General features: G+C 36.4%; 1 protein-coding gene and 1 pseudogene across 8 annotated transcripts in view; one reads left to right on the top strand and one right to left on the bottom strand.

Annotated features, from left to right (window-relative positions):
* KCTD20 (potassium channel tetramerization domain containing 20) overlaps positions 1–22,945 on the bottom strand; it is a 34,515-nt gene that overhangs the window by 4,388 nt on the left and 7,182 nt on the right. For 4 of the 8 annotated variants that reach the window (XM_036239378.1, XM_016152624.2, XM_036239374.1 and 1 more), the window contains 7 exons: positions 12,066–12,119; positions 9,253–9,456; positions 6,629–6,902; positions 3,702–3,804; positions 3,224–3,344; positions 2,037–2,234; positions 531–641 (listed from right to left, as the gene is read on the bottom strand). In XM_036239378.1, the coding sequence (XP_036095271.1) occupies positions 531–641; positions 2,037–2,234; positions 3,224–3,344; positions 3,702–3,804; positions 6,629–6,902; positions 9,253–9,412 (967 nt within the window). In that variant the 5' untranslated portion in view covers positions 9,413–9,456; positions 12,066–12,119. Of the gene's footprint in view, positions 1–530; positions 642–2,036; positions 2,235–3,223; positions 3,345–3,701; positions 3,805–6,628; positions 6,903–9,252; positions 9,457–12,065; positions 12,120–13,943; positions 14,846–22,945 lie in introns of those variants that run through there. The other 4 variants (XM_016152628.2, XM_016152626.2, XM_016152627.2 and 1 more) reach the window with 2 other exon arrangements.
* On the top strand, positions 14,850–16,512 carry LOC118615061 (annotated as a pseudogene).

Genomic DNA, 22,945 nt, shown 5'->3' with positions numbered 1-22,945 from the left:
AGTCTCCAAGAGCCTTCTGTGGAGACTACAGGTTGGGAGTCAGTGCTCATGATCACGTAAAGCGATTCTGTCAATACATCCAGACATTCCTCAGTGGAATGTAGTGGAATAAACTTAAATTTTGAGTCCTAAAGCTATAGTTTTCAGAAGGACCCCTCAGATCCCAGAAAGATCCCTACCAAGATTGTTGGCAGAACAGCACCCCTACCATTTGATGAACCCACAAGCCCTGCAACATTTACCCGCCAGTGGCCTTAGCCCTCACTGCTCTTTATTCTGAGGTAGTAAACTGGAACTTATTCCTGCAGCTGCTTTAAAACATTTTCAACTGGAAATAAAATGAAAAAGAAATGTTAAGGGCAATCAAAAACAAAAACAGGACTCTTTCAAATTTGGGTAGGAATGTAGTTTTCATGTGTACCTATTCTCTAGGTCCCCTGAAAGCTGGGTTTTAAGGATCTTAGCTGTGGCCACAGCTCCAATCTACTCCATAAACCACACAAACTGAATAATGACTGGGACATTTTTACCTTCAATTCCAATGCGAATGTTTTTCAGGCCCCGTTCCTTTAACACTGTTTTAGCAACATCCCGATTCTCAATATATTTGAAGAATCTATAGAGCTTGGAGCTATAAAGAACTGGAAAAAATAAATCTGGGGTTAGTTATGGAGTAAAGACTCCCTTTGTAAGAGGAAGGAGATGAGCTAACAGAATCAGACTAATGAAAGTTATCTCTCTTTTGGCCCTGATGCCAAAAAATCTAGATGGATCACAGATTAAATATTAAAAAATGAATTAACCATAAGAAAGAAACCATACAAGAAATTTTTATAGTCTCAGGGTAAGGAAGGCTTTTCTGGGTATGACATAAAACCTAGAAGCCATAAAAGAAAAACTGGTACACTCGACTACATAAAAATAGAATGAATGTTTCTACTTAGCCAAAACCACCATTATCAAAGCTAAAAAGACAATCAACTGGGGAAAATATCTGCAACTCATAAAGGGCTAACTTCCTTACTATCTATAAAGAGTGGTCACAAATAAGGAGCTTTTACAAATCACTAAGTAAAAGACTAACAATCCAATTTTATAATGGGCAAAAGGGCAAAAATACAGTTAACAGAAAAGGAAATTAAAATGGCTCTTAAAAATTAAAAAGGTGTTTAATCTCATCATGAAATGAGAAATGGAAATTAAAAGTCAAGAGCTTTTTTAACAGTGGCAAAGATAAAAGTTTAGGAAAACACTGTTTTGGTGAGGGTGAGGAAAATCTTCATCTATTGTTTTGTGAAGATAATTTTGTAACATCTATCAAAATTATGAAAGCACAAAGCTTTTGACAAATTCCATTTCTAGGAATATTATTCTGTAGAGATATACATGTGTGAAAAGACTTTGTTTAAAAGGCTATTCATTACAGCATAATTTATAACTTATAGTTTAAATGTCCATCAACAGAGCTCGTTCAATTATGGCGCAATCATGCAATGGAATATGATACAGCTATAAAAAAAAGAGATCATGGAAGCTTTTTATGTAAGAAATGGTATAGAACAGTCTGAATACGGTATCATTTGAAAAAAGGGAAAATGTATATAATCGCTTATGTATGTGCATTGAATATATCTGGAAGGACATAAAAGAAACTGAGAAGGAAAACGGGGTAGATGAGGAACAAGACTTTTCAATGTATATCTTTCTGTACTTTTTGAATTCTGAATTTTTACCAGTACAAAAGAATTAAAAAAAAAAAAAAATGGAGAGAAGACAGATATCACCATTTAATGTGCTGCCTCAGCACTGACATAGTCCCAGACACCAGTGGTAGCAATGGAAGGTATAACAACTTTCACAATATTCCCTAGCATGAAAGTTAACCTGCATCAGTAGACTGAATTGATCATCCAGGTGATTGTGCTCATTCATCACTGGCTTGACAGTGATATTCATGCCCAGTCTAGAATATAGCTGCTACTCTAAGTAGCATGTTTCTTGCTTAAAAATATCTACATCATGCAGGTGGCTCCTACTTTGGGAATATTCCTCCCCCATGGGTGGGGGGTGGTCTTCATCCCAGTCCACAGAATCCTCATCTGTCAGCACAACGATGTGGCACTCTCGTTCTCCTTTCTTGGCACAACCCACCATGATAGGCAGGATTAGTTCTTCGAGGTAGTGATCAAATTGCTTGTGAGCACCATCATTAGACAGTTCATGCAGTAAAGCACCTGGGGGGAGAAAATTCAAATGAACATCCTCTCTGCCCAAGTGTATATATTACTGGAGTGAAAAAGACTTGGATAATAGCTGTTATTCTTGATAAGTTCCAGAGAAGAGACTCATTTAAAGGCATAAATTGTTTCCTGCTCCAAGGGATAATTAAACTGATTTTGTTAAATGTTTCATATTCTACTATGCTTCCATTTCCTCATGTTTAATAATCCCTGAGCATTCTGATCAATGAAAGTTTTGTTAGACATACAGTATCATACCATAAACATTAATTCTTTAAGGGCCAGAACCATTATTTGGGGATGACTCTTACTCTAAGTGTGTACTAGACCTAGAAGAGAAACTGCAAGTTCAGAGAACTTCATGGAATATGTAAGGAAGTGTATCATGAACTTCAAAGAACAATTTAAAAATAATTTTAGGAAGCCTGGGTAATGATAAGAACATGGAGTTTGTAGTCAGACAATCAGTTCTAATTTTAGCTTAGAGCTCTGAACAGGCTAATTTCTCAGTCTTCTTTGTTAAATGAGTTAGTACCCATTTTTCAGGGTTAATTATAATAAGACTTCTGCAAGTTCGCATCTATAAAGCACTTAGCAAACATTAAGTTAATAACAATGATCAAAAATAATTGTAAAAAGAACTCAGCCAATTTATGCTATTTGACTTTATTAGTAAGGCTTCCTGCATATCTGAGAATCAGTATCATTACTTGTTAAAAGGCTGAGAAGCCAAAGTCTCAAGAGGGAAAGGAATTAGCTTGGTGACTCAAGGGTCAAGTTAGATTTAAAATCCACTACACATTCCCTTTTGTTTATTTACCCTGCTTCCTCATAGTACTTTGAAGCAAGAGAGGGAATGGGTTCGTATCACATCTTGGCCTCTGCAGGTGGCTTTCAACCCATACTTGAAACTCTTTTATTTAGTAATAAAAATCACCAGTCAATTCCAAGCAAACTCTAAGTTCAGCTGCTCCCGCACTTACTCAGATCTTGACATCGGATAGTATTGAAGTCAAAGTTAATGCAGAGATAATCACACGTATCTCTAAGGTCTGGGATAGAGATGCCATCAGGACAATTGATGATACCAGTTTTGTAATAATCCTACAGATAGATTAGGAAGAAGAAATGTAAGCAAAGAACAAGATGAAAAATTACTTCAACCCTCTCTTCATTCCTGGTTCTGTTAAAGTGATGGGTTACTAGCACTACCACCAAGTTGGTTGATTGATTAGATGGTAAAGTGGCTCCCGGCTACCCTGACATGTTTAACCACTATTTGATACCTGATTGAGTTCACACAGCAAGCCTTAAAAGTTACAGGAAGGTAAAATAAAGTTGGAAAGGCATTAACTGAAACTAGAGACCCGAAAGTCAGTAATACACTCTCATGGAACTCTCGGGCTTTTGACCATTCAGGCCTCTGGGGGAAAGGATGTAACAAAAAGGCTACTACATTACCAATACTGTTCGAAATACAGTTGCACTGATTCCTTCAGCAATCTCATACTCTCCCTTTTCATTAGGCCGTGTGAAGTTGTACTCTCTTCCTGGTCCAAACATCCTAAAAGACACCCAGGGAACAATGTTACCTTCTCTAGAAGGATTCTTCACAGATGAGACTTCTTTCTTCACCTCATTCTGGAAGACTCCATTTTACCCTCTCCTAGTGTAAGTTAATGGAGTGCTGGGACCCAACCCCTATAAAATGAACTCAAGGCTTAGGAACTCCCTTCAGATAAGAAAGACAGCCATTGCTTTCAGCATTTGAGTACAAGGAGGAATGAGGCAGCACAGTTTGCCTGTGGTGAGCTTCCGTGATAGCATCTGCAGAGTTGGCCCTTAAAACCTCTGGAGTGTGTGAGGGTTGCCTCTCATGCTCTCCCCATGGCCCAGAACTCTGCCTGTAGACACACTGGGCAGCTCAGGAGGTCAGAGTGTTTCATGCTCCTGACCTTTCCTCTCATCTACCAACATTTACCTATCCAGTATGCCAGTCCTCAATATTTCTGAGTTTTGCTTTTCGACATCTAATCTGATAGATGAATCTGTACTAGTAGGTGCAGATGTGAATGCTTTCCTTTTTCTCATATGTTTTAATGGTGCTCTGGAAAAAATTGTCCTTCAATTCAAGGAATAACTCAAACTCAGAATTTCAGGTCAAGTAGAAAATGAGGCTAGGTATTAGGCTAATCAGCAGTATGACGTATTTCAGACAGGCAGGCCTGCTCTGGGCATGAACTTAGAGGTCATGAGGGTACAGGGAGGAGGTCTTCTTTTCTTATTCATCTTTTCCCATCTTTCCTCCTTTCTCTCAGATCCCCTCTAGTAAAACTGGCCCCATGACTTCTACTACTCCTGCTGCACTTCTATATATGAACTGTGGACGGAGAAGCCAGCACGAAGGACAGGGCAGACAGATGCTATTTTCAACCAGCCTGATGTGAGTTCCTAGTAGGGACTCACTGACTGCCATTTCCTTCCTTAAACTGCTGGGAAGCCATACTGTTCAACAATTCAAAACTGTTATCCTCCAACCCTGAACTGCCTACTTTTCAAAGGCCAGAAAAAGACTCTGTATCACATGCTTTCCAAATCACTACACCATACTTAAGAAATCCATCCCGATAAAAGCAGTCTTCAAAGGATGTTGACATATTTTTGAAACATTCTGGTTAACATCTAGCTGAAAAAGCTATGAATTAAAAGACGCCATAAATATAATGTCCCTATCATTAGCAGAACTTAAACTCAGAGTTCTTTATCTAGTAGTGGCATAGATTTGCATTAATCCATTCTCAGTTTCTCAGCTTGTCACCTTTGTGACTAGTGGCCTGCATATATAAGCTCACTGGCTTGGGTTACAAATACTGTCTGCAGCCACTAGACAGACCAAACCTAAGTAACTCAGAATTCATGACCTTTGCTGATTCAGTTGATAAACTATTTAGATAAAGAAATCAGATTTTCTTCTTCATGGGACAACACAGTCCTAAATTCAAAGAACCAGTCACCCAAGAATCTTTAACCCTGAAAATGCTCACCTTTCTTCTCTTTACCACCACTTTCAGAGGAAACCTACCTCAAACAGTCAGTCTGCCCCAAGAACACTTTGGGTGGGGTTGGGGGGTACTGGGGAAGGGGAGTAGTGCAGATGACACCAAAACTGAGGGCGGGAAGTTAAGTCTGATGAAATACAGGGCCAATTTAGAAAATGTTTTAATGTTTTAGTTTAACCTTAATTCAGATGTTTGAGAAATATACAGGTTTGGTTTTGGTTAAAAATAGTTCATTGTGAATTTGTATATCCAAAAAATACACATTTTTGAGTAGCTAGATCCCATTTAGCCTAAAATTCAGCAAATTAGTGTGGTTCTTTGATTTCTAACTCAGTTGAAATTAGTTGAATACCCTGAGTGAGGTTAGATCTTTAAATAAGATCTACTTCTAAGTAGACAAAAGTTCTCAAAAGTCAAATGTTTGTATGTGCATACACACACATTTTTATATTTTAACTTTTATACTAATTTTCTATTCTTCGAGTTAAGGTCTATGATCAGCCACAGAGGATCTCCTAACTCCCAGCTGAGGCTCCAAGAGTATTTTTGGACAGTGCTCCTCCTAAGCAGGCTCCTTCCACTTCGTAAACTCTAACCCTCAAAAGCTGGGGGCAGGAGATGGTGGGAGGAGGATAAGACTATGATCTGAGTGAAACAGCACAGAGAATAGAACAAGAAGAATAAAGAGAGCACTCATAAAACTATAAAACAGCCAGCTATAAAGATTCCATTTCAGAAAATTTAGTGATAGAGGCTTTAAGAAATGATAGCATATTGCCAAGCATAAATGGCAATAGATGGCAGGCAAACTAATGCTTTTTAGTGAAATGACTCTGTTCTTGTGTCATGCGAAACATTTGTCTAATTCTAATTTTTATTAAAAGACAAAAGACAAAAAAAAAAAAAAAATGAACACGACTTACAGATCTCACCACATCCCAGCATCTTCGACTTGTGGAACTCAGAAAACATGGCCTTTGTGAGGTTATACAAATTGTGGGTAAAAGAAATCAAGTATCTGACTTCTGCTTTAGAGTAAGTTTACAGAGGAATAGGGAATAATATTTAGCAGATTATTTCCCATAGTTCTGATTTCATTTCCTTTTGTTCACTATACTGGCTTTGTATATAAAATAAGTACCCCAACCCCAAATCACCAAAATATGTAATAAAGATTTTTAACCAACTTGCCCTTTCTGTCTCGCTAAAGTATTAAGGTAAAAAAATCAGCAATGCAGCGCTTTTTATTCTCATACCTAATGCAAGATAAACAGCAGGTATTTCTATTCATAGACAACAGAGTGCATCTGGAAGGAAATTATCAATTACCTTCCCAACATGGTATCCGGATGAGCAGTGAAAATTTGTGGATTCACAACAAAACGTGTGCCATCTACAAGAAGTGTCACTTTCTCTGGTGCCTGGGAATGAACGTTAGTGCCAAAGCCCACAGTGCTGTTTCCAAACCGTTCTGGACCAATAAAGGGTTCATGGTTCCGTTTATTCCCACTGTGGAAGCAGGAGCCTTTGATGTCTTCAGGAAGTGACATTATGTGAGGAAACTGATGATTTGCTGGCTGAGAGGCATAGTCATGTGAAAGGTCTAAAAGATCATACAAACAAACCAAAATAATTTCACAGCAAACAGCCTAAAAAATAAACCCTGCTCCTTAAAAAAAATTTTTTAAAGCCACAAATTTTTAGGGGTTCACAGGCAAAAACTCTTGTGTAGAGCAAGTAAAGAATACAAAAGAGACTCATATTGGATCCCCTGAGCTGTTTTCTGTAGGTGCACTAGGGAAGGAGGAAATCACTTCACAGAGGCAATCACTTTTTACTTCTGTTTTCACTTCTGTCTCTAAATAATACTCATATTTCCTATGTTTTATTTAAGGAACCTGCTACCTCTGTGTACTAAACTATTCATTTTCCACATTCTTCAAAAAATGTTTCTAAATTTTATTTTCCAGAAGGATAATGATAGTTTCTAATTATCTAATTCATCACTTTTCCTAGAAAATCACAGAAAAATGCATTTTTCACAATGCATAGAATCCTAACATCACCAACACCATTTTTGAACAGGCAGGTCTTGCTCTCAGCAGCAAAGTTTCAGTGCATGGATTAGGACTCATACATGGAATCTCAGTTTTTGTTCTAGTATCACCAAAGAGCCATTTTCTTTAAGCAATTTATTATTTTTTTTCTAAACCTGGTTCATCATCTATAAAATGAGCATAATGTTCATTCACCTACCTAACAGAAATGTTTTGACTATCAACTGAAAGAAAGTCTGTGAGAGCACTTAAAAATGTGCAGTACTGTATCATGAATAACAGGCTTAAAAATATATGAAATCTGGATGTCTACAAAAGACAAGCAGGAGCAAGTATTTACAAAAGGATTACACCAGAGCATTCTTTTAAATAGGGAGTCCTAATATATTTTATTTCAATGTAAAAAAATGTTTTTAAAGAAAAATTTCAAATATACTTAAGCATAGGGTTAATATAATATATATAGCCCATTACCTAGATTTGGCAAGCTCAGTTAACATTTTTCTACATTATCTTAAAATTCTTTTTTAAATAAATAAAATATTATAGGTACAACTGAATGTATCTCTCTCCCCTATCCTGTCTTTTAAATCTGTATAAGATATTTCATGAACATGAATACTGCCCATGACCTGTGGGAAATGAGTCTGATTTCAGCCACTTAGATAACCAACTGAATTGTTAGCTAGAGTATACTCAGTTTTTTTCTCATTTGCTTCTAGACCAAAAACCTACCTAGGGTTCACATTCTATAGCTTCTATAGGATGTAAATTTTCAATGTGACCTTATGTATACCAAGAGCTACATTTCCACATAATCAACAGGCAAGTTTGTAGCAAGAAACACTTTAATCCCCAACACAGACTTTCACACTGGAAGTGCTGTTCTTAAAAATGAAAGTAGGTATCTAAATCAATAATTCAGTTACTTAGAAAGCCTGATGTACCCTCCAGCATGGAGGCAATTAAATTGGGTTGATTAATGAAGGATGTCTCAGATTCTACCCTGCTTAAATGGGTGAGCAGGAAGAGACTCATTGCACAAATTCTCCCTAACAGTACACTCTAGGGTGACAGTCACAGTCTGCTTTTCTGTCAGTTGCTCTATATAAAATAGCACAGCTTGATCAGAAAGACACAGGTTCAAATCCTAGTCCCCTATGTCCTAGCAGTATGAGCCTGAGCAAGTTATCTAAGTTTTTGAAGCATGTTTCCTCATTTTTAAAAGGAGGAGAAATCTAAGAAGGGATCGGCAAACTTTCTGTAAAAGGCCAGAATGTATGTATTTTGGGCTTTGTGGGTCATAGTCTCTGCCACTGTAGCAGGAAAGCAGCCACAGATAATATGTAAACAAATGGGCATGATGGCTGTATTTCAAATTTTTATGTATAAAAACAGGCAGCTGTCCAGATTTGACCACACTTGATTTAAAAAATGTATGTAAAATTTCTAGCACAGCTAGTGCTCAATAAATGGTAACTGCTATTATTATTGTTGCTATGGTCTTTATTGAAAGAGCCTGCACATCAATTAACTCAATGATCTTCCAGCCTTGTGAAGTAAGAAGAATATTAATATCTCTGTTTTCTAGATTAAGAAAGTGGGGCTCAGAAAAATTAAGGATCTCATCCATGGTTAAAGCTGATACATAGCAGAGCTAGAATTTGAATCTGCCTTCTGACTGCAAACCCATGACTATTTTTCTTACACCATTATTGCCAAGCTAGACTGATTAAATAAGTGGAGATTTTCTGTGATGGTTAGCTTATATAATTGTGAGCTAAGCCAGTTAACTAGATATTTTATTTAGATTAAGAACACTTATATCTACTGGGTAGAGTGGATGTTCAGGTGTCAGAAAGCCCTCCACATTAAGTCAGAAACTAATTATCGTACCATCATTCCTGGGACCTAGAGAATAAGTAAGATTTTGAAGACCAGAAGAAGTCAGGCTGTTTGTTTCTTTTTCTTGGGCTGCAGCTGAGGTTTCATCCATCAGGCAGCTGGCCTCCTGTCGCAATAACCTGTTGCTCTCACTGTCACGGTGAACACTCATCCTTGGACTCTATACTGAACTGTCTGCTTGATCAGAAAAAAATCCTGGAAGACAGGAACATGCATGATTTAGAACTCTCTCAAAACAGATTTCCAAGGACTTCCATGTCATGAAAGCCAAACTAAAGAACTAACAGACAGCCCTCATTCTTATTCTGAGAAGAAATGATATCATCAACATTTCTGTGATTTTATACTGAGAGAAATTGGGCTGATTTAAATGGTCTTTACCAAATCACTAAGAATGTTGATAAATCTGTTACTAGGGAATAATTTTGTGCTCTATCCATAAACAGACATCAAATGCACTGACTTTGGCCATATACATGATCAACTGGTCAATTAAAGAAAATCTGCTCATATATTTTAAAAAATCAAGACACACATATTCCTACAACAATTAAGCATTAGGAAATGAAAAACAATCACAATGATAATGCTAGTATGAGAGTAGAAACTAGAAGTCACCTGCAATAAAAAAAAAAAAAAAAAAAAAAATTTTACTTATTTTGCTCAAGTTCTCCTTTATAAGTTCTCTTTCACTTTCTGTGCCTTATGCTCAAACCTCAATCCCCACCTCAAACTCACAAGATGCCACTGGTTATAAAGCTAACTCTCCCCAAGCAGTGCTAGATCATCATGAACACCACCTACTGAGTGAATGCCATGTGCAAGGTATTTGTTGATTAGGCAGAATGGAGTGGCTAGGCAGGAGCCTTCATACCTTTCTTCCAGGTAGTCATGCTCTGTAGCCCTTCTATCCTTGGGGGTTACCCCACTACTGAAAACATTCCTGAAGTTTACCCTACTTAGCAGTTTCACAGTTTATACTGTACTGATTTCCACCTGGTGTTTTGGTGGAAGAATCATCTTATATTACCAGCAATTATTATGCATATAGACTGCAAGCTAACTCCGATTTAGAAAGAAGTTATTAAGCACAATAACATGTTTTAATACTCTGAATTTTCCTGACATGTAAGTATGTAGAGGTGCCATAAACATTTATAATGTGTATTAAATTTTGAATTCCTTCATAACCTGTATTAATACATTTTTGAACATAAAGTTAACTGATCTGTTAGTCCCTGTTTTAACTTGGATGAAATATAAAAATGACCAATTTGAAAAGATGAGTCAATACATGTTCCTGAAAACAAATTATTTTAGAGAAGGGGTACTTTAAGTTGATGAAATCTTTTATTTTCAGACAACAGCTCTTAAAACATTCAGCAAATTGAGGCAATAAAGTGAATGTTCTGATAGAAAATTTGGTATGTGGCTACAGCTTTTTCCGGATTACCCTTTCTTAAAGAAAAAACATATCTACACACACAAAGAAAATGCATGATCCAGGGGATTGGTGAAATCGAATAGAACCACTAACTGTCCTCAAATTTGATGTAGAAGATGTCGAAATGAGGTCTAAAGAACAGGGTAAAGAAGATCGATGGAGCTGGAAAGAGCATTATTACCAACAATGGAAAGACCAAAAGGGGGCCTGCTTCTTTAAGCTTAACTGGTTTTAAACTACAATGTTTTACTCAGCCTACAGCTGCTGCTTCTCAGCTCTTCACTAAGCTGCTCAAGAACCAAGTTCAAACTTTTCTTGGTTGCTTTTCAAAAAACCACTTGGACCAATATATAATAAACTTGCATAAGCCTAGCTCTTGAGAATGTGCATAGCCTAGACTATTTGTGTAAGTTACTTTATTCCTTTTAATGTACAAAAAATAGTTTTCTTATAATGGACTAGAATGAAAACATTCCTATTCTACAGTAGAAGGGTTCGAAATTAAGTTTCACTTGTATACAGTGAATTAATAAATATAGATACATTCGGAATTAGCAGAGTATATATCTCCAATGAGAGAAAAGTAACTAGCTAGACATTAATAGCCATTTGATTTGTATTTAGTTTTTATTATAAATAATACATGAATATTTCCCTTTTAAAAAAATACCCTTTGATCATCACTCCCAATTCTAGTCACTTCTGCAAATAACTACCACTACTTGCTTGGTATGAATCCTTTTAGACTTTATAAAAATACATTTATACTACACAGATATACTGGTAAAAACATACAGTTTTTTAAAAACACACAAACTATACTCTATATGCATCATTCTCATTTTGTAATGCTTTTCTAAATTAATGTTCTTGTGATCCATCCATGTTGGAAGATCTAGTCTATCCCTTTATAACTGCTGTATAATATCCTAAGTCAGCCTCCTATCAACCAATATTTAAGTTTTTTTGACTTAACTATTACAAACAACGCTTTAATGAACAAGATTAAAGTATACTATGAAACTTCAAGAGAGGACCAAGTGTGCAGTTTTCCCAAATGCATTTGGCTTCAGAACGCCTTTGTTTAAGAAACCATCTCAGGATTAATGCTTATTGGCACACACTTTAAGAAATCACCTAATCCAACATTTCTCAAAGTCTCCTATAAACTAATTGCTCTATAATCTTTGAATGACAGAACAAAACTTTCTTGACCTATGAAATGTAAAAAGTAAACTTGACTGATACCAAGTTCTTCAACATACGCTATAGCAGCCAGTTGAAAGTTAATAATAAGAGTCTACTCCCCTTACAGGATGGATGTTTCATTTAACTTTGAGTGTATATTTTCATTGCCTACCATGGTTCAATTCTGTAACCATCCCCCAAATGAATCTTGGTCCTCAGAACAGATCTAAGGAAAAAAAAAAAAAAGAAAGAAAAAAGAAAGAAATAAGCAAAGTACTTCAACAACAGAGTTCTCTATTGCTACAAAACTATTTTTGGCCAACAGTTCTAAAAGTAATAGTAATGTACAATTACAAGAACCAAAGGATCATAACATCCCTGGCACACCTAACAGTAACTGAAGAGACTCCTCCAGAAAAGAACTCGGAGTTAGACATATATTAATGAAATTCAAGACTGTATAGCTATAACGCAAAGAAAACTTAATATCCCGTAAGCCAGCTCAAGCTTCACTTCCATGACGCACGTGAAAGCATTTTTTTTGATATTCATATTTTATTAGTTTCAAGTATACACTATGTTGGTTAGGCATTTATATAGTTTATATAACAATCTTCCTAATTACACCTTCTCTTCTCTAGTTTTCCACCTAGTCAATATATTAATGCTAACTGCATTTCCTACGCTATGCTCCCCATCTCCATGACCATCTATTAACTTAATTTGTACTTCTTTAACCCTTCACCCCAATTCTCCCAGCCTCCCAACACTCCTCCCCTCTGTCTATGAAGGCCCATATTTTTGTTAAGTCTTGATTTTGCAGATCTGGAACAGCAAAACATTTAGCATCATAATCTCCTCATCTTGGAAAATTTACATACGATCTTTGATTGAATTAGTTCTACATATTCCTTGCACTTAAAAAAGGATACACTGGTTTCTCTCTAGAACATAATCATCTTGAGTATTAATCCAAAATAATCTCTACATGTCTATGTATTTTCTTCTTACTTTCAATTTCCTCTAATCAATTATTTCTGAGGAAAACAAGATAATTACACAGATCACTGTTCCATTAAGTTCACTATCCTGCCATTCAACAATTCAGATTTAAAAAATCTAATTGGAAAAAAATCTAGTTGCAATGCAATTAAACTTAACATGAATGCATCTCAAAAGCATAATGCTTTCAGACTGTTATGGTATAAGGATGTGAACTTTTACTTTGGGGCCATGTCTCTGCTTTGTGTAAGAGCTAGGTGGTGAAGATGTGGTAGAATGCCATAAAATTTGGTAAAACCAATGTACACTTCATCTGTACTCTAAATTTAGAGAGTAATTATACCTTTGCCAAAACTTCATTTCAGACTGACAAATCCTAGTCTTTTCTGTCTGTTCTTCTGTGAAAATCACTATACATTACATTTCTTTAACTACTCTAATTGTTTGTCATTGACTTTAGTCTAGTTCTATTATGCTTTTTTCCCTCTACGCATAGTAATGGGAACTCTGCTAATGTTTTCTATTAGAGGTGAAAAGATTCAGTTTTACTTCATGTATGCTCTCTGCTGATATCCAGGACTTCTGGGAATAGGTTAAAAAGGGGTGAAGGTAGGGAAGAGACAACAGAGGTGATAGATACAATCTACGATGTGTACAGGATCACCTTCTAGGATGTTATTGATTGATAGCTAAGAGACTGCCATCTTTGAAATGGTGTATGTGTGTGTTGTGTGTGTGTATTTTTTAAACCAACTCCACTGAAGCTTTTCTATCATGGTTCTATTCACTCCCTTTGCATGTGCAACCCTAACGTTCTAAGCTCAAAAGAAATTCTGTCTTCTGATTGTCTAAGGCTTTCTGCTTTTCCTTTTTCCAGATTATCCCTAAAAATAGAGTAAGACTATTCCAGTAGTAAGCCCATTAACATTTCTAGATCTTGACGTTTTCCTACCTTCTGTCCCCAAACTCATAATAATTTAGCTGTTTGAATCAGCAGAGAGAAAGTCCCTTTTTAGTAAGTTAATTCCACTGGGTCTTCCCTTCTCACCTAAGGAAGAAAGAACTCTTGCACACTGGTGAGACATGAATACTTCTTAGAGACCTCTTTCTACATTTCTCCCCATGTATGATCTTCCATTATGGCTCTATCTTTCATAACTGTGGCCCTGGGCAGGTTCCTAAGTCTCTCTGTGTCTCAACTTGCTCACATGCAAGAGAAGATAATAACCATTAACCAACCACACAGAACTGGTTAAGTTAAATGAGGTAATACATTTAAAGTGCTTAGAATGCTGCGTGGCACATAGCACTCAATAAATGTTTATTGTTATTATTACCAAACCACAGAGTCTACATAGATCTTTTACAAACCTAATCTTATTTGATACTGAAACAACCCCAGGGGAGAGAATTTTAATTATCCTCACTTAACTGCTGAAAAAAAACATTAAGCTTTAGAGAGGTTAGCAACTTGCCCCAAATCACAACTCTAGCTAAGAGATGAAGATAGATTCCAAACTTAGGTCCTTATATTCTTATATTCTTTCCAACCAATCACACTGGTTCCCCCAAGCCATCTTGCCTTTCATCCATTACTGAATGTATGAGTTATTCCTTCAATTGTTTGTCAGAAATGAAAGAGAAAACCAGTAGTTTCTAGGGTTACTGCTGCGGTTCTTATCAAATAGGAATTATGGTAGTAAATGCAAGAAACCTGTGACAGAATGATTACATTTTTCCATTAATAAAAATGGCATTCATTTTACTGCTTATAAAAATATGCTCATTAAAAAAAAATTCAGTCACTATAGAAAGATACAAATATTGAAAAATCAACAAAGTTGTGGTAAAATCTTTGCACACAAATCTTCGGGCATCTACCCTTTTGTATCCTCGGAATGAACTCCTAAAAGTAAAATTACTATGGAAAAAGGTAAACAATTTTTAAGTTTTGTTATGTACTATTAGATTATCCTTTATAAATATACCAATTTATACTCCTTCCAGCAGCATGGAGTATCTATTTTCCGGAACCCTTGCTAAAAGTCAGTGTTTCAGTTTTTTCATCTTTGCTAATCTAATAAGTGAAATATGATCTCATTCTAATGTGGTCATTTAAAAAGCCATCCATTTTCAGCAATACTTCTAAAATTTTACCTTTTGAGGCCCCTAAAAGCTTTGCATGTGTAGGGGGGGTAAAAAAAACAGGCTGGGTGGATACTAGTAATAGCTATGATTTATTCATATCAAGTTTGTCAGGCTTGACTGGAATCACTGGATGTTTCCCAGACTTGCTTACATCTCCCAAGAAGTCTGTGAGAGGACAAAAAGATATGACAAAGACCACTCATCATATCTTGTTGGTTCCGGCTTTGGCTTTATTAACTAGCCACATCACCAAGAAAATGTCCTTCAAGTTTCAGTGTTTTCATCCATAAAAATGAGATGCTATGTGCCACTACTAAGTTAAGATGTGTGGAAAAGCCCTCAAAAAGCATAAGGTTGAGGTTGCTTTGTGGGTCGCAGGGGGTAGCTCCTCTGGAGTGTGGCTTGCGCTCACTGAGGCGGAACCTCAGGGACAACAGCAGAGGAAGATAAGCGCAGCACCAACGTGCTGGCTGCAGAGACTGCATGTCTGGAAGAGCAGCTGCAAAGATGGAGAGAAGTAATGCTGATGGCTGATAAGGTCCTGCAATGGGAAAGAGCCTGGTTTCCACCTGCCATCATGGGTGTGATTTCGTTGGTGTTTCTGACTACCTACTATCTAGATCCATCCGTCTGTGTTTACAGTTTTGTCATGTTTTTGTGCTCGGCTGACTACCTTATTCCCATTCTAGCGCCTAGAATTTTTGGCTCCAATAAATGGACCACTGAGCAACAGTAGAGATTCTATGAAATCTGCAGCAGTCTAGTAAAAACTCAATGCAGAGCTGTGAACTGGTGGAAATGTCTCTTCACACTGGAAGAAAAGCTGACAATGTACTTCATGACCATGACCGCGACTCTTGCTGCGGTTGCTTGGCTGGGACAGCAAGTCCACAACCTTCTTCTCACCCACCTGACAGCGACTTTCTTACTGCTGCTTCCCAGACTAAACCAACGTGGAATCATTTTGAAGTACAGTGGAATGACCAAAAGGGAGATAAACAAGCTTCTCAAACAAAAAGAAAAATGAATACATCTGCCTTATTCAGTGTGATTAATGGTGTATACATTGTCCTTGGGACCAGTTTCTGTAAGGCTCTCTGGATACTAAAATGTTACAGAAGTCGCTCTTTGTTTGCCCTCTTTCTGCCCTCAGTTACTAGAAATTCAGACTTGCCAACTAAGGCTTTATGCAGTGTCTTCATGTAAAGTGTAGCTGGGCGCATTCTCATCAACTGGCCTTACTTATATGGACAGCTCATTCGCAACTATCACTTGTTTTGATTTTTCTCACCCAGGGTTAATTGAATCCTTACTTTTAGGCACCTTCTTTTAAAATAATATAGTGGTGAACTTCACCTTTCACCCTTTAGTATGGTTAGCAGTGACTCTGGATAACTGTTTGAGTTGACCTTTGCTTTAGCTAGATGTAGGTGTGGTGGTCTGTGGCTACAGGAAGCTGGTTCTACTGTCTGCTTCCACAGTCTGTTTAAAAAACTGGCTTCAAGAACAGAGTCGGAGCTTAGCGCTTCGATGAAGAGACTAATTAGATGCATTCCTCATTCTGTTTCTAAACCATGGGAGAAGAATCCTCATGGAATAAAATGCAACTAATTCCATTCCCTAGTATGTATTGTTTCTTCCTCACGCAAAACTGAGCAATTTGTAGGAAACATTGATCCTTCCTTCAAAATGGAGGCTCTGACAGGCTCTTGTCCCCTTGCACTTAAGACTTCAAGTTAGCAGGTCCTTAAAGACTTTTCAAAAGCAGCTTCCGAAAGCTTGGATTTAGTTTTTAGCATACTTTTCAGATTTTCAGTTGACAGAAACTAAAGTACCTGAGAGGTTAAGACTCATCTCTGTGACCTTCACTCCAAGACCAGAAAATAAAGGACGAAAGTCTTGCTGTGTTTAGTTAGGATTCAATAGAAAATAACCTATTCCTACTAATTTTTCAAGACCAGAATAAGCCTTTAAAGTAAGTATCAAGACTCATTTTATGCTTTTGTCTGCCTAGAACTGGCCTAGGAGGTGGTGAGTAGGAGGCTGACTTTTTTCTTAGGTATTTCTCTGAAGAATACAACCACCACAACAACAAAGGACTGTTGGTGAGAGCAGACTGTGGGGGTGGAAGATGCCCTGAGGTCTACAGAGTCTTTGGACCACCCTGAAAGGCATCCTAAGAATCATTCTCCCTCTTAGTAGCTAGAAATAGAGAGTAGCAGAAATCTGTAGGAATGAACCTGAGAGCCAAAGATGTGGCAGATTTGGGAACAATTCTTAAACTCCGATTAACTAGCTGCAATATGGTTTTGTTAATTTATTACTCTGATGCTGTAAAACTTGGACTTTGTGCTGTATCTGTCCCTAAATGAGTGTTTTCATCCCTCAGTATTGCTGTGAACAGTGGCACCCGTGTAGCATGTTTTGATTTTTTTTTAATGTTTCATATGAAAACCACAAACTAAATTTACATGTATTTCTTCACTGTAAATAAGCTTGTCTTCTTATTTGGATTCTTTTGTGTTTATGTAGGTGTTCTACCAATTTAACTACTTTTGTGGTTTTAATACTGTATTATTTCTTCTACTTTGTTTTGTGAAAAGGGGGAAAAATAAAAGCCAGAATCCCTACCTCCCTCCCCACACACATACAAATGCATAAAGCACTACGCAGACAGGAGATAAATTTGGGTATGTGAATCTCCCTTCTATAACTGTTAGGTTAACACCTGCTTGGCTCTTTAAGTTAATCGAGGTAATCCTCCACTTTTGAATATACTTTTTATATTCTGACTATAGTATGGTTCTCCTGATTTCGGCTACCTTTCTCTTTTTGAGACATTATACTGCTTTTGGACATCTCTGCATTATTTTTTGCCTCAGTTGCCTAACATTTCATTTACCCCTGACCTTCTGTGTCTATTTTTCTCTCAGGGAAATTCCATATCTTGTCCTCCCCCTGCCAAGTTGTCTTTTCTTTAGCTCTTTCACTGTTGCGGAATTTTAAAAAGACAAAGACAACAATAATCCTGTACTTGGGTGGCACATGTTCATTGTTCCTGGCAGAAAATACTGAAAAGACAAAAATAAGCAAAATTCCCCTTCCTGACTTTCCTCAGTATAAATACATAAATTTACTTATTTTAAAGTCTTCAGTTTAAATACTGTTCAGCATACAGTGAACTTAGTTATATGTCAATAATGTCTTATATCATTTTCATTTCATATGATTATAGCAGCTTTTATTCAACCAACTTCATATTTTTTTAACATTTAATCTTTAACCCATATAGAATTTATTTTGACATTTAGCATGAGGTATGGATCTAACAAAATTCAAATGGTTAACCAATTAACTGCCTTGACATATATTCTAAAGAGTCCATTTTTTCCACACTAATTTGAGATGTCAATTTGATAAAAAACTAACATATATGCTTGGTCTGGTTTTTAAACTCTGTTCCACTGACTCATCTATTTCTGTGCCAATGTCATGTATAATTTTAATTTAACATCTTTAACGTTTTCTATGTCACTTATCTAGAAGCTCTAAAATGATAATATTTGTCAACAAAAATTTTTTCTTTTACTCTTTAAAATTATGCCATTACTCATTTATTTTTTTTCTGCAATGAGTAACGCCAGTTTTATTAGTTTAGAATTATTGTGGCAAGTTTCACAGAACATTAAATTTAATGGAGATGGCACGTGCATACCTTCGGTTTATGACCCAGAATATAGTTTTGTTTGTTCTAATTCTTATTATATGGAAGTAAAAATCTGCTTTAAAAATATTACTGCCAGAACTCGTTCCAATGTAATATTAACAAAAATATGTGTGGATAACTGAAACTATTAATACTAGAGCAATTTTTGTTTATTGTTGAGACGGTATTTAAACAAATTTTTAATTTAAAAAGTAAAATATAAGTTTATTTCAGCTATTTTAATACACTTAAATATTATATACTTTAAAGACAGATTATATTTCGAGATTAATATTGCAGTTACATCAAAAGACTTTTTTTCTATGCAGAAAAAGAACTCACTATATTGCATTTCTTGAACACTGGTCAAGGCTTCTACATATGCCTTTCTTATATACTTTTTCTGTGAGCCTAAGCAATTGTATAATCCCTAGTAAAGATCAATCCTCTTCCCCTAACTTCTTTTTCTTTTGTTTTTTTCTTTTCAAAGAACTGATGCTATAAAATGTTTTCCCATTTGCCGTACTACTTCCTTACAAAGTCTCAAATTAAGGGAAGCTAAATTTAACCATAAACTCTCCTGCCTCCCATATTTACCAGCGAGAGCTTTAGGACCAGATTGTCTCCTTTGGTTATTGATTGTGCACTTACTAGCTATATGAATCCGGGCACACAACTAACTTTACCAAGCCTCAATTTTCTCATCTGTAAATTAAGAATAGTATCTATTTGGAAGAACTGTTTTAGAGATTACAAATACTTTAAATAAAGCAGTCTCTGGCATATGGTAAACACTGAAGAAATGTTAGCTGTTATTACTATTTATACATTCAAAACTAGTTTCAAGCTTACAAAACTCATACTCGAAAACCTTATTTTTAAAAATCTTGACTTGTTTCTGTTTTCTTACATTAATACCTAGCCACCACATCATTCCTTATCTCTTCCAATACCAGCAACCCTCTATTTACATCTCCGGGTATCTGTAGTTTTATAGAGAGTAAGTACTGGATTCTGATTTAGTAGGTTTGGGTAGAATCTGAGAATGTGAATTTTTAACAAGTTCCTCAGGTAATCCTGTGGACTGGCTACATTTGGAAACAACTGATCTAATATAACTTTTCATTTCATGAATGAGAGACTGAATCACAATGATAGTCTTTTTGAAAAATATTCTAGGAAATTACAGTCTTGAGGTATGGAGGCCTTTTTAATCAAGACCAAAACTCCAAAAGCTAATAAAAAAGAGAAAGATAAATCTGACTACAGAAAAGTTTAACTTTTGTATGGCAAGGGATTCTACAAACAAAAACAGACTGGAAAAATTATATTTGCAACAGACTACAGAGTTATTACAGGATTCAATGAGGGCTTATGAAAACTGATAAAACTAACCCAAAAGAAAAATGACCAAAGGATGGAAAAACAGGCAAGTATCCTAAAGAGAGTTGGTAAAGAGAGTTGGTAAAGCTATATTAATAGCCTATAAAACAATTTAAGGCCCAAACTATACAAGTTGGACAAGGCACAATATGCAAAGATGTCTGCTGTCAGAACCACTTCTGTTCCTCTTTTCCTTAGAAGAAAGCCATAACAAGAAAAGAGATGCAAAAAAATAAACAAAAAAAAAAAAAGAGGGAAGAGAGAAGAGAACATTCCAACTCCACGGAAAGGCTAGAGTACCTCTGATTTCACTGCCCTTTTCCATCCTTCTCCTCTTTGAACTGCTGAGGTCAGGCTAACAGGCTAGCAGATAAATGCACAACAGCAGTGACAAGATTATAATTGCTTAGATATATTTTTATGTCTCCTACTTGACATTCCTAAATTACTGCCCTTAGTACTTTTTCGTCAATGTAACAAGTCCAGGAACAGCTTCTGTGCCTATATAAAAAGGGCTGTATTAGTTACTTGGATTTATTTCTGACTGGTTCCCTTCTATGTTTTCCATTTCCATTTTTACCTTTGCTTTTTCTTTGTTAAAGTTCTGAGTTCATCTTCTCTTGCCCTAGTAAATTTATTGAACATCTTTATAACCAGTGTTTTGAACTCTGCATCTGATAGATCAGAGGTCCTCAACCCCTGGTCTGTGCCCTGTTAGGAACCACACAAGGGAACGTGAGCTGTGAACCAGCGAAGCTTCATCTGTATTTGCAGCAGCTCCCCAGCGCTAGCATCACCATCTTAGCCCCACCTCAGATCATCAGGCATTAGATTCTCATAGAAGCACCAGTCCCTGGCACCAAAAAGGTTGGGAATGGCTGGGTAGATTGCCTGTCTCCATTTTGTTTAGCTCTCTTCTGGGGCTTTGTTCTGTTCTTTCATGTGGGACTTGTTTCTTTGTCTCCCCATTTTGGCTGCCTCCCTGTTTGTTTCTATGTCACCCTGTCTTCGGAGAGTGGCTTTATGTAGTAGGTGTCTTACAGGGCCCAGTGGAGCAGTCTTCCCTGGTCACCTGAGCCAAGTGCTCAAGGTGTGTCCCTTGTGTGGGTTGTGGGTACCCTCCCGTTGTAGTTAAGCCTTGGTTGCTGTTTGCACGTCAATGATAGGGATTGACCCTTGGGCTGATTAGTTGTGAGGATTAGACAGTTACCTGGGTTTAAATTAAAACTTAAGATCTTACATTCAATTTATAACTGTCTAAAGGCCCTTAAACAATCAGTTTCTTTTACAATTTAAAAAATTACTGTACTATAAACAAAAAGATTTAAAGGACAATATAATAAAAACTCTTGTATTTACCACTTGGTTTGAAATATGAAGCATGACAATTAAGTAGAATCCTCTGTAACCACTATCATACAGCAATCTTTAAAAAATCAAAAAACTCTAGTAAGTCCTAAAAATTTAAACTTATGAATCAAGTAAATTTTAAGAAGTTCTTAAATATTAAAACACTCTAGCAGTTTTCTTACATCCTTAAATAATCAAACCTAAACTCAACTACTCAAGAACACATTTTACATTAGAATTACAAATTAATCAGCTGAGATTCTTCAATGTCAAATTACCGTAAAACTTACATCTTAAGTCCACATGATAGTTAATATTTAACATGTGCTAAGTACTTTGCAAATGTTATTTAATATTCAAAAAACTTTATGAAGTAGGTGCCATTATGACCCCATTTTAGAGATGAGGAAACTGAGGAAGAAAGAGATTACAGAAAGTTCCCACCGCTACATAGCTAATGATGGAGCCAGGCTTCAAACCCAGACTTTTGGCTTCAGAAGCCATGATGTTACCATTGTGCTGTGTTACCTCTCTTTTTAGGTCTGATTTACTTCATGATTTCTATGTAACTTTCAGTTTTGAAGATATGATTCCAAGCCCAAGAACTGGAGCCAGAACATACAACCTTTCTGTGCCGATAATGGGCACACCTCGCACCTTTTCTGTTTAGTTGCTATGAGAAGACCTCTAAATCAATTGTCTCCAGATGGGGGTTGATTTTATGATCTGAGTTCAAATTAAGATCTTACTCAACTCTGCTGTAACTTTCAACTTTATTACCTAAAAACTGGGTAGATGAAATTCTATAATTTCCACACAGAGTGCTTCAATCTCTTGATTGGATTCAACTAGTTATGGTCCTTCTAATAACACCCTGAAGCTAGGAACAATCTGAAGCATATAGCAGACCAGGCAAAGCTAATGTCTCCTAAGAAAAAGCCAGTCAACAAATAATAGAAGCTTGGAGGTGAGCTCCCTAATGTCCAAGCCAGTCTCTTGCTTGCTATTACCTAAAAGCCTCTAAAGGAAGAGATACACAAACTATTAAAGATTATTTAATGGCAAATGTCCAGGAAATAGCCAAGGGATAATACTATCAGTGATAATATATTTAAGGAACAGTGCAAGGCAGCACAGTTTAAAAAATTAAAAATGTTATTAGTCAATATAGTAGGCCATTTTATAGGAAAGAGCTAAGCGTTTGTACGGCAAGAAAAGAGCTGAAGGTATTAGGGAATAGATTCATGCAACAATATATGTTGAAAATTCTGGAGACAACCCAAATCACTGTGTCAGAAGATGGTTCACGGACTAGTAGCAGGTAGTGATGAAAGTTTTCACTGATGCTCAGCAAAAATGAGGACAGTGCAGGTGATGTCTATGTCTCTCTCTCACACACACCATTACCTTAGTTCTAAAACACTTGACATTGACTAATAACAGGTATTTAGGAAAAAGAAGCA

The sequence above is a fragment of the Rousettus aegyptiacus genome, unplaced genomic scaffold (genome assembly GCF_014176215.1).
Source record: "Rousettus aegyptiacus isolate mRouAeg1 unplaced genomic scaffold, mRouAeg1.p scaffold_m13_p_1, whole genome shotgun sequence".
Taxonomy (NCBI): Eukaryota; Metazoa; Chordata; class Mammalia; order Chiroptera; family Pteropodidae; genus Rousettus; species Rousettus aegyptiacus.
Note: the sequence above shows the minus strand (reverse complement) of the source record. Positions and strands in the feature narration are given on the sequence as shown.